This window comes from Pristiophorus japonicus, chromosome 1 (genome assembly GCF_044704955.1).
Source record: "Pristiophorus japonicus isolate sPriJap1 chromosome 1, sPriJap1.hap1, whole genome shotgun sequence".
Classification (NCBI taxonomy): Eukaryota; Metazoa; Chordata; class Chondrichthyes; family Pristiophoridae; genus Pristiophorus; species Pristiophorus japonicus.
The window spans coordinates 230391377-230404181 of NC_091977.1; the positions used below are offsets into that span (position 1 = coordinate 230391377).

The following is a 12805-nucleotide window of genomic DNA, read 5'->3' on the forward strand; positions in this document are numbered from 1 at the left end:
ATCCAGGTACAGTTAAACTGTATTGAGGGGAGAGAACTCCCTTTCAATAAATGCAATCAATATATAAAGAGGAGGACGTCATTACATGAATGCTGAATATTAATGGTAACACTAGAGACAGCGGGAGAGATGGACAGCATCTCCATCGGAATTCGTTAGCAATTTCCAGCGAAGTAAAGTACAGACTGTGTTGCATGAATGTGTATATAAGCAGTTCTAGGCGTTTAACCAGAGTTAAATGTAAAAGGATATCTGATTAAGGAGAGCTGGATGATAAGATGATCCTCTTAGTTCATCACGACAGTGTCTCGCTGATTAACACACAGCGACCGGGCTCTCTGATGCCCCAGTCAGTATGGGAAGGGTTTCCAGTTACTCTTGGCTCTTCTCGAGTTTCTGCTCATTTTATTCACCCTCCATCTCTCTTACTCCGATGTGACCCGATGACTGAAGAGCCAAGTCTGTTTGCTCAGAGTCACTAACACACTTCCAGATCATCAGACGGGATACCAAGGCTGGCTGAAGTTGGAGCCCAGAGGGTATAATCTCCTCTTATCAGAGAGAAGACAAAACAGGAGGGAATTGGGGGAAAATACCCCAGAAAAGGACCGTCTATCCCACTCTGTGACAAGAACGTCTTCTGGGTTTTCAGCACCCGGATTGTTAATTACCAAACCTAATGCTTCACAATGAGACCTGACAACATCAACCCTAGGACAGGGCTAGTGGTGGCTCTGGTCAGTGTCTTCCTGGTGTTTGGGTTTATGTTCACGGTGTCTGGAGTCAGAGGGGAGACCCTGGGGGATATTCCTCTCATTGCCATCGGGCCTGCCATCTTCTTACCAGCACTGGCTGCCATCCTTCTGGCCAAGAAGACGGACGGATGCTCCAAGTGGCCCGCCTGCGGCCGTCCCACCACCAAAGGAGGTGCCGAGGACCAGCTGCTGGCTGACCAAAGCGTCGGAGGGAGCTGGCAGGATGTGTCCAAGAACTCCACCCGGACCCAAACCCCCGAAGTCGAGGAGGGAGGCTTCGCCGTGGACTCCAAGAGCCTGATCAGGAAGAGCGACCAAGAAGCGGCCAGGAGATATCTGGAGACCTATTACCCGTCCGGTGTCTTCAACTCCTGCGTCTTCGACCGCCTCTGCTCGAACCGGGACAGCGCCTTCTACACCAGCGTCTACTCCACCCGGGACAGCGTGGTGTACTCTCCCCGAGACAGTGTGCCCTATGGGAGGTATTACTGCTGTTACCCTAGCCCGGGGGAAGCCCGGCACGTTAGACTTTGCTGGGACTACGAGACAATAGTGTGAGCAGGCTCGGAGATATGGGAGAAATGGATAAGGGGACAAACTTGAACCCGAAGTGCAGCCGCCGCAGCCGAATAGCGGCTCCTCTCAAACAAGTTCCAATGCTTAGCCTCATCTTTGGGTGGTTTTAATGACAAACCGAGATCTGAATTTTAGGTTGCAGCCATTAGAATTTAAAAAAATGCGTGTATTGTAAATTAAATAAAAGTTGACACGAGGACAATTCAGGTTTAAGTGTTATTAAATATTAAGATGGCTTAATGTGCAAACTGTGTACATTGGACAAGTAGCTTGATTTGTTCAGTAGACTCTTAACCTTTGCATTATTTTCTGCAGCGACTAATGTTTTAGACTAGAATTTGATTTGTACGCGTTACATTACACAAGAACTTTGCCTGAAGTATGTTAGAAGGAGCGTGGTTTTTGTAAATCCGCATCGAGGTTGCAGTTTACAATGACCCAAAACATAAAAACATTCATTTTTTAAATTTATCTTATTGTTGTCATTTTTCTGTCGCTCTCTTTATTGCGCGAGACCATGAAGGGTGAATTGTGAAGGGAAGAGTGAGTCTTTTTAAATTTCACTCGATTTTTCACTTACAGGGAAACTTAAGCGGGGGTGGATGGCTAAACTTTGAAGGCCAGTGATCGTGTTTGTCATAATATCACGTTCAATTGTGTACTTCGGCGTCATTTATGTCAATGCTGTGTTCGCAAACACGTTTTTTTTAAAGGCTTGTCTCTTTAAACAGCTTCCGCTTTAAGAAGCAATCGGTGCTCCGGGAGCAAATTGTGCCCAAAATTGCACTAATTTTGAGAAGTGTTATTTTTTCTTTCGAATTTCTGCTTAAACTCACTTGTATATCGCAGAACACAAAATCTGCCACAAACCAGCGCAATTGGGCAGCGTTTTAAAACGCAATTAAAATAAAATTGCTTTAAAAAATATTCCTTGATATATTTAAGAATGGTAACTTGGTGCAGTTTATTAATACAGTTGAAAATGGATTTATCACAAAAACATTTTCAGTCAGTGTCAATCCACCACCTATGAATAACCCGATTTAAAAAACTATACAGAATCATTTCCTAGTCACATTACATTCAAAAGCTTTTAAAACTTGTTAATGAGTGCCCTTACACCCAAAAGAACCAGCTTAATTTTTAGAGCCTTTTCGAAGGCTCGCAACTGAGCGCAATTAGTGGAAACTCCCAATAGTGATTAACCCATTCAAGGTCAATTTTGTGATTTTTTTTTAGTCTAGCGCTAAAGATCGCGGAAACCCGATTTGCACTGAATGTAATTTGAGCTTAAAATTTTACCAATTATTTTTATTCATTCACACGATGTGGCATTGTTGGCAAGGCCAGGATTTATTGCCCATCCCTAATTGCCCTTGAGAAGGTGGTGGTGAGCCACCTTCTTGAAGCACTGCAGTCTGTGTGGTAAAGGGACTCCCACAGTGCTGTTAGGGAGGGAGTTCCAGGATTTTGACCCAGCGATAATGAAGGAACAGCGATATATTTCCAAGTCAGGATGGTGTGTGACATGGAGGGGAACTTGGAGGTGTTCCCATAGGCCTGCTGCCCATGTCCTTCTAGGTGGTAGAGGTTGCGGATTTGGGAGATGCTGTCAAAGAAGCCTTGGGAAGTTGCTGTAGTGCATCAGAGTGTCAGCTGTTTCTCAGTGGGTAGCACATTCGCCTCTGTGGGTCAAAATCCTGGAACTCCCTCCCTAACAGCACTGTGGGAGTCCCACTCCAGGGGCTTGAGCACAAAAAATTTGGGTTGACACTCCCAGTGCAGTACTGGGGGAGTGCTGCACTGTTGGCGGTGCCGTCTTTTGGATGAGACATTAAACCTGCTCTCTCAGATGGACGTAAACGATCCCATGGCACTATTTAGAAGAAGAGCAGTTATCCCCAGTGTCCTGGCCAATATTTATCCCTCAATCAACATAACAAAAACAGATTATCTGGTCATTATCACATTGCTGTATGTGGGATCTTGCTGTGCACAAATTGACTGCTGCGTTTCCTACATTACAACAATGACTACACTCCAAAAGTTTTTCATTGCTGGTAAAGCGCTTTAAGACGTCCGGTGGTCATGAAAGGCGCTATATAAATCTAAGTTTGCAGATGGTTTTGCGATGGTTACTGTAGTGTATGGAGAACGAGTCAGACTGAACACTGTGAGCTCAAAGTAAAGTGTGACCTTAGTCTTTTATTGCAGACGTCTCCAGAGTGCCTCTCCAACCTGTGAAGCCTTCTTAAATACCTGTGCTCCCAAGGGATTATGGGATCCCTTGGGACTCTGGGGAATGAGCCCTCTGGTGGCTGTACAGAGTAAATACAAGTCCACATCTATAACAACATTCCCCCCCAAAGTCAATAGTGTAACTATTTACAATGTGAGTCGATCTGGGGCCCTTCTTGCGCTGGTTGATCATCTCGGTGTGAAAGCTGGTGTTGTTGAATCATTTGTTGGGCCATCGCTGGGCTGCTGTGCAGCTGGCCTTGCTGGGCTGCCTGGTGTGTTGGGTCCTGTAGGGCTGCTGTGGATGATGGGTTCTGCTTCGTGGTCAACTGTGGTGTTGGTTGCCACTGGTGTGTATGTTGGGGGATCAAAAAAGGTAGGGTCCAAGGTGGGTTGCTCAGGGTAGTCCGTGAATCTGAGTTTGATTTGGTTCAAGTGTTTCCGGTGAATGAGTCCATTTGAAAGTTTGACCCGAAAGACCCTGCTCCCCTCTTTGGCCATGACAGTGCCGGGAAGCCACTTGGGACCTTATCCATAATTTAATACAAATACAGGATCATTGACTTCAATCTCGCATGACACATTTGCGCTATCATGGTATGCACTTTGTTGAAGCCGCCTGCTCTCTACCTGTTCATGTAGATCAGGGTGAAGTAATGAGAGCCTTGTCTTAAGTGCTCTTTTCATGAGCAGTTCAGCAGGTGGGATCCCAGTGAGTGAATGGAGTCTTGTGTGGTAGCTAAACAGGACTCGGGATAGGCGAGTCTGCAGTGAGCCTTCAGTTACCCTCTTCAAGCCTTGCTTGATGGTTTGCACTGCTCTATCTGCCTGACCATTGGACGCTGGTTTAAACGGGGCAGATGTGACATGTTTGATCCTGTTACGGGTCATGAATTCTTTGAACTCAGCACTGGTAAAACATGGCCCGTTGTCACTCACCAGGACATCGGGTAAGCCGTGAGTGGCAAACATGGCCCGCAGGCTTTCAGTAGTGGCAGCGGACGTGCTAGCCGACATTATCTCACATTCAATCCACTTAGAGTGCGCGCCTACAATCACAAGGAACATTTTACCCAAGAATTGGCCTGCATAGCCGACGTGTACCCTAGACCACGGTTTGGAGGGCCAAGACCATAAACTTAGCAGCGCCTCCCTGGGTACATTGTTTAACTGCGAGCATGTTTGAATGCATCGATACCGGGCCACCACACGTGGGATCTGGCTATCGCTTTCATCATTACCCGATGCCTGGGTGGGTACTGTGGAGGTCATTGATGAAGGTGTCTCTGCCCTTCTTGGGGACCACTACTCGATTGCCCCACAGATGGCAGTCTGCCTGTATAGACATTTCAACTTTGCGTCGCTGGAATGGCTTTATTTCTTCCTGCATTTCCACTGGGATACTGGACCAGCTCCCATGAAGCACACAGCTTTTGACTAGAGATAATAAGGGGTCCTGGCTTGTCCAGGTTTTGATCTGCCAGGCAGTGATGGGTGATTGCTCACTCTCAAATGCTTCCATAATCATGGCTAGATCTGCGGGCTGCGCCATTTCCACCCCCATGGTGGGCAATGGCAGCCTACTGAGGCGCAGTTTTCTGTGCCTGGCCTGTGGCGGATGGCATAGTTGTATGCGGACAACGTGAGCGCCCATCTCTGGATGCGGGCCAATGCGTTGGTATTTATCCTTCTATTCTCGGAAAACAGGGATATAAGTGTCTTATGGTCAGTTTCCAATTCGAATTTTAGCCCAAACAGGTATTGATGCATTTTCTTTACCCCATAGACACACGCTAACGCTTCTTTTTCAATCATGTGTAGGCTTTCTCGGCCTTAGACAGACTCCTGGATGCATAAGCAACCAATTGCAGTTTCCCGAAATCATTAGTTTGGTGCAATACACACCAAACGCCATATGACAAAGCATCACATGCTAGTACCAAACGCTTACATGGATCATACAACACAAGCAATTTGTTTGAGCATAACAATTTTCTCGCTTTTACAAAGGCATTTTCTTGGCTTTTGCCCCAAACCCATTCGTCCCCTTTTCATAGTAAGACATGTAGTGGTTCTAGCAGTGTGCTGAGACCTGGTAAGAAGTTACCAAGGTAGTTCAAGAGTCCAGAAATGACCGCAGCTCCATCATGTTCTGTGGCCTCGGTGCTTTCTCGATTGCCTCCGTCTTCGCGTTGGTGGGCCTGATACCATCCGCCGCAATCCTCCTTCCCAGGAACTCCACTTCAGGTGCCAGGAAAACGCACTTCGAGCATTTTAACCTGAGCCCCATGTGGTTTAGTCGACTAAGAACTTCCTCCAGGTTCTGCAAGTGCTCAAGTGTCGTCCTGGAAGACCACGGTGTGCGGGACCGACTTCAGTAAACTTTCCATGTTTCTCTGGAATATCGCCGCCACTGATCGGATTTCAAACGGGCATCTGTTATAAACAATAAGACCTTTGTGTGTGTTGATGATTCCTCCAGTTCCTGCGTCATGTAGGCTGAAGTCAGATCCAGCTTCGTGAACGTCTTTCCTCCCGCCAGCGTTGCAAAGAGATCGTCAGCTTTTGGTAGTGGGTATTGGTCCTGCAGGGAGAAACAATTGATAGTTACTTTGTAATCGCCACAGATTCTGACAGTGCCATCTCCCTTGAGGACTGGGACAATAGGACTGGCCCACTCGCTGAACTCAATCGGTGAAATGGTGCCCTATCCTTGCAGCCGGTCTAGCTCGATCTCGATCCTTTCTCTCATCATGTACAGTACTGCTCTCACCTTGTGATGAATGGGTCGCGCTCCCGGAATTAGGTGGATCTGCACTTTTGCTCCTTGGAATTTCCCGATGCCCAGTTCGAACAGCGAAGGGAACTTGTTTAAGACCTGGGCACACGAAGTGCCATCAGCGGGCGATAGCGTTTGGATGTCGTCCCAGTTCCAGCGTATTTTTCCCAGCCAGCTCTTGCCGAGCAGCATGGGACCATCACCCGGTACCACCCAGAATGGTAGCTTGTGCACCGCTCCATCGTAGGAGACCTTTACGATAGCACTGCCGATTACAGGAATCAGTTCTTTTGTGTAAGTTCTTAGTTTTGTGCAAATTGGAGTTAAGACTGGCCTTGAGGCTTTGTTGCACCACAACCTTTCGAAAGTCTTTTTGCCCATGATGGACTGGCTTATGCCCATGTCCAGCTCCATTGACACCGGGAGTCCATTTAGTTCAACATTCAGCACTATCGGGGGACAATTTGTGGTGAATGTACCTCTGCCTCCTGTATCTGAGGTTCTGTTTCGTCGTGATCTTCCATGGATCTGTCCTCCTCTGCAGTGTGGTGTTTTGCAGGTATCACAGGCTTAGCAGCTCACCTGCACACTCGTTGGAGGTATCCCATTGTTCCACAGCCATTGCAAACGTATCCTTTGAATCGGCAAGAATGGAAACGATGATCAGCCCCGCTGCGCCAACAAGGTGTTAATGGCCTTGCATTCATCATCCTTGATGGTGGACTCTGAGCCATCTACAGATGTGCAGCTGCAGGCATGTGTGACCTGCCCTGTACATTACAATTCGAAAACAACATCACTTTGTTCACAGTACTTGTAGCAGCACTTGTGTGCTGAGAGATTTGCTTCATATTGTCACTGGTGGCTATGAACGCCTGGGTTATCGCTATGGCCTTACTCAAGGTTGGGGTCTCTACAGTCAAAAGTTTGCGAAATATGGTTTTGTGGCCAATGCCAAGTACGAAAAAGTCTCTGAGCATGTGCTCCAAATGTCCTTCAAATTCACAATGTCCTGCAAGGCGTCTTAGCTCAGCGACATAACTCGCCACTTCCTGGCCTTCAGACCTTTTGTAGGTGTAGAACCGGTATCTCGCCATCAGAACGCTTTCCTTCGGGTTCACATGCTCTCGGACCAGTGTGCACAAATCGTAGTATGATTTCTCCGTGGCTTTCGCTGGAGTGAGCAGATTCTTCATGAGGCCATACATTGGTGCCCCACAGACGGTGAAGAGGATCGCCCTTCGTTTGGCAGCACTCTCTTCCCCATCTAGCTCGTTGGCCACAAAGTATTGGTCGAGTTGCTCCACAAAAGTATCCCAATCATCTCCCTCCGAAAATTTCTCCAGGATGCCCACTGTTCTCTGCATCTTTGGGTTCGCTATCTGTATCTCATTGCCAGTTGTTGTGTATGGAGAAAAAGTCAGACTGAACACTGTGAGCTCAAAGTAAAGTGTGACCTTAGTCTTTTATTGCAGATCTCCAGAGTGCCTCTCCAACCTGTGAAGCCTTCTTAAATACCTGTGCTCCCAAGGGATTATAGGATCCCTTGGGATTCCGGGGAATTAGCCCTCTGGTGGCTGTACAGAGTAAATACAAGTCTACATATATAACAGTTACGTCAATTTCGGGCGAATTCAGCTGAAAAAAAAACAGCGCAACTGAGCGGAAACTCTACCCGCTGTGTTTATTTCAGTAACAGATTTGCTATGGGCTGGAGTGGAATGTTTGGATGAAGAAACGATAATCTGCATTTAGTCAGCAGAAATGGTCTGGGTCAGAAGTGTCCATAGGTTAGCGGACTTGTTGTCTCTCCCCTTCCCCCCCAATGGACTGGACCATCTGCTTTAAAAAAAAATTAAAGTTCAGTTTTAGACACATCAAATTAGCTTCTTTATTTCTTTAGATAGAATGATTTAACAGTTGCAACTTTCAGGAAGTAGATCTTCCCAAGAAAATTTAAAAAAATGTTCCGCGTGAAGTAACTATCGACATTATAGCACCGAAATGCAACCTGCTCTCTCGAGTATCACAGCCTTTTTGCTTCAAGTGCGAGAACGATCGATGTGCCCCAGAGAGAGGCCACATTAAACTGCGAGAAGAGGATTTAAGCAAAAGTTGCAAACCCGAATGAGAAGGGATTTTGATCTGGATTATTCCTGTGCTATAGAATCATAGAATGCTAAAGCACAGAAGGAGATCATTCGGCCCATCGTGCCTGTGCCGCCTCTTTGAAAAAGCTATTCAATTAGTACCACTCCACTGCTCTTATCTCACAGCCCAGCAAATATTTCCCCTAGTTAACGTATCATAGAGGGACTCCTACACTTAATGAGAACATACCCCACCCACATTAGGTGGAGAGATATGCAGGTGTGTCTGCAGAGAGATTAGGAATAACTGGCTGAGGCGCCAAACTCTATTAGAACTCAATGGCCCAAAATTTGTGGTCGGAGGCTCCCTGCAAAAAATCTAAGGTTCAGCGCATTACGCTCCTGAGCCTCGATGCGTAGGCCTGCGTAGAGGCCCACCTATCCCGGGGGTGCATATGGTTTGCAAGCACCTCTGGGATCACGTGGGCTTGCCCAACTAATTAAAGAAGGGAATCCCCATTCAAAGTTTTGAGGAGTTCCATTTTTAGGGAACTCCCATAAGTATAAATTGGGATAGCTTAAAAAATACACGACCACAGGAAATAAATTTTAAAAAATCATTACATATTTAAAATGAATTAAAATGCCATTTAATTAAATATTTTAAACAAAAATGTAATTTTTTGAAAAACAAAATTATGGGGTGGAAATTCGGTTGAAGGATACTTAAGGTGCTAATGGTGGCGGGACAGTAAATTTTGCACTGGAAAAAGGTTTGCATCTGCAGCCACAAAATTCAGTAGCTGGATCCTGAGTGTGGGGTGGAGCGCTAAGGGCACCTCTCTTAGGGCACTAGGCCGGCTGAGCAACTGAAAATCCGTTGCTAAAGAGCTGGCCTCGGAATGCCATGAGAGAGGCTTCCCTGGGAAAAAAAAATCACCCAAAAAAACACAAAAAACATTTCCAATATCCACATAAAGACAAATAGCAAAAATGAAAAGAACCACAATCACACTTACCTCAGGTAGTCATTCCTTTCCTCACTGCTGCCGGGACAGCTTGGACCGCCCACTTTCCCAGGCGGTCCCTCTGCAGCGTGCTACGTGGCACTACAGAGTCAGCGCGAAACAAAAATCATAGCGTTGTGGAGCAGCTCGACGCTCCTGGGCAGTACTGCTCAGCACTGGCACACTGAATGTGCTGTGTGGTGCGAATTCTGGTGCTCACAGCTTCGACCTCTTTAGGGTCCCTGTTCCAACCCTTTCCAGGGGCGCTCACCGACTGAATTTCTACCCCCTGATGTTTTAACGGGACTAAAAATAAACTTACCTTAATGGACAGGGTTTATCACGTATAAGTGATTGATAACATTTTATTTTACTATTTTTAAAAACTCTTACGCTGGTAAAAGCAGACCTTATGCCTGCTTTTACCAACGTAAGAATTTCAAGGGCATTCGATGGGCAGAAGTTGGGCAAATAGACCAACTCTCTGCCCGTGGAGGCACTTTTCTTTCGCTTTGGGTTCTGGGTTTTAGGCGCATGCGCAGTGCATGCCATACCTGGAAACTGCGGGGCCTCTAAGGACGCATTGCTCATAAATAAGTTTTACTGACAAATAAGCAAGAAAAAGATCCACTGCAGTTGTAGAAGCATAATCCTGGTGTAATTAAGGCTCACCCCATCCCCAAAATCAAAATTAAGCTCTGATGGTATGTTGCGTAAGCATAAAAATATAAGTAATTAGAAAAAGGATAGCATGCGCTTCAGTAAGTGATTCCAAAGAAGATTCATGTTCCTCCTTTTTTGAGAACAAAGGGAAAGATATAGAATTAGGAGCAGGAGTAGGTCATTTGGCCCCTCAGGCCTGCTCCCCCATTCAATAAGATCATGGCGGATCTTCTACCTCAACTCCACTTTCCTGCCCTATCCCCATATCCCTTGATTCCTTTAGGTGCAAGACCACCCCAACCTCTGTCGTTGAACTACAGTATGCGGGCGGCGCCTGCGTCTGCGCATATTCAGAGGCTGAACTCCAGGACATAGTCAACCTATTTACTGAAGCGTACAAAAGCATGGGCCTTACGCTAAACATCCATAAGACAAAGCTCCTCCACCAGCATATCTTCGCCGCACAGCACTGCCCCTCAGTCATCAAGATCCACAGTGCGGCCCTGGACAACGTGGACCATTTCCCATACCTCGTGAGCCTCTTATCAACAAGAGCAAGCATTGACGACGAGATTCAACAGCGCCTCCAGTACGCCAGTGCAGCCTTCAACCGCCTGAGGAAAAGAGTGTTCGATGACCAGGCCCTCAAATCTACCTCCAAGCTCATGGTCTACAGGGCTGTAGTAATACCCGCCCTCCTGTATGGCTCAGAGACATGGACCATGTACAGTAGACACCTCAAGTCGCTGGAGAAATACCACCAACGATGCCTCCAAAAGACCCTACAAATCCCCTGGGAGGACAGACACACTAACATTAGTGTCCTCGTCCAGGCCAACATCCCCAGCATTGAAGCACTGACCGCACTTTATCAGCTCTGCTGGGCAGGCCACATTGTCCGCATGCCAGACATGAGACTCCTAAAGCAAGCGCTCTACTCGGAATTCCTTCATGGCAAACGAGCCAAAGGTGGACAGAGGAAACATTACAAGGACACCCTCAAAGCCTCTCTGATAAAGTGCAACATCCCCACCGATACCTGGGAGTCCCTGGCCAAAGACCGCTCTAAGTGGAGGAAGTGCATCCGGGAGGGCGCTGAGTCTCATTGCCGAGTGCATGCAGAAAACAAGCGCAGGCAGCAGAAAGAACGTGCAGCAAACCAGTCCCACCCACCCTTTCCCTCAACGACTGCCTGTCCCACCTGTGGCAGGGACTGTGGCTCTCGTATTGGACTGTTCAGCCACCTAAGGACTCATTCTAAGAGTGGAAGCAAGTCTTCCTTGATTCAGAAGGACTGCCTATGATGATGATGATGATGATGATGATGATGATGATAGTGGCCAAATATCTATCAATCTCTGTCTTGAATATACTCAATGAATGAGCATCCGCAGCCCTCTGATGTAGAAAATTCCAAAGATTCAGAACCTTCTAAGCGAAGAAGTTTCTCCTCATCTCAGTTCTAAATGGCTGACCCCTTATCCTGAGACTAAGTCCCCTAGTTTTAGACTCTCCAGCCAGGGGAAACAACCCCTCAGCATCTACCCTCTCAAGCCCTCTCAGAATCTTATGTTTCAATGAGATCAGCTCCTATTCTTCTAAACTTCAGAGTTTAAAAAGGTGGAAGGTAACCCATATTGTGGAAAGTGGGAAAGTGGAGTGAGCATGCACAGCCTCAACTTCCCCCATACAGCCCCATTAATGGTTTGGGCCACATTTGGAATGCAGCTCTCTGATAATAACCGGTGATGGTCAAAATGGTCTATTTATATTAAGGTTGCCAACTCTGGTTGGATGTATTCCTGGAGGTTTCATCACATGACCTCCCACCCCCACAAACAACCTCCCCCCACCCCATCTCCCAATATTTTAAAAATGAAGAAACAACAGTGTTCAAAGAAAATGAAAAAAACCCACCATCTTCTTGATGGCCCTGTAATATTTATCCCGAGTGTTGCTCGTTAATTCCTGGAGAAGCCAGGACAATGCTCGAGGGTTGGTAATGCTGACTTATACTGAAGAGTTTGCACAGGTAAAAATACATGACAGTCCCTTCCCTCTGCCTGCCCATCTGCTAAGATGTTGTGTGCCAAGATTCTGGAGATCTCAAAATACATATTTTTCTCTGTGTTGTTTCTGGTTGATGCTAAAAATAGATAGAAGAGAAGTGATGATATTTAGGTTGGAACAGTTAAATCTGCTAAATAGGGTGATAAGGTGTCTTCAGGAGGCAGTCAATTTAGAATTAATTCGATGTTTGGAGCCTGACAAGGTTACGTTCACAGGAATGCAACATGCAATCCATTTTGGTGAAAAACTAATATTTGAAATGTTTAAATTACCCTGGGCTTATAAAGAAATTGTCATGTATGTAGACCATGTATACTAACTATATAGTTAAAAAAGGTGTGCCACCAGAGGGCACTGCGGTGGGAGACCTGAGGGTCACCTGCATCGGTATGCATGGTCCAGTATAAAAGGCTGCCTACCATGCTTGAGTTACAATAAATGGGACTAAGGTCACAACAGCTCAAGTACAATACTAGACCTCATGGAGTCATTCATAAGAATGTTAAAGACATAACAATTGGCAACGAGATTATAAACTTTCACACAAAAATGACTAACGGTGCATTAGAAAAGTTTTCAGAGGGTGAAGATTGGGAAGCCTTTACGGAGCGGCTCGACCAATATTTC

The 12805-nt window shown here is 46.3% G+C and overlaps 1 protein-coding gene across 1 annotated transcript; it reads left to right on the forward strand.

Moving 5' to 3' along the window:
* The first annotated feature begins 237 nt into the window (after window positions 1-237).
* LOC139242972 (transmembrane protein 215-like) lies at window positions 238-1802 on the forward strand. Its single transcript, XM_070870609.1, has one exon. It carries the CDS (start codon window positions 690-692, stop codon window positions 1311-1313), a length of 624 nt encoding a protein of 207 aa, XP_070726710.1. The 5' UTR covers window positions 238-689; the 3' UTR covers window positions 1314-1802.
* Window positions 1803-12805: the final 11003 nt, after the last annotated feature.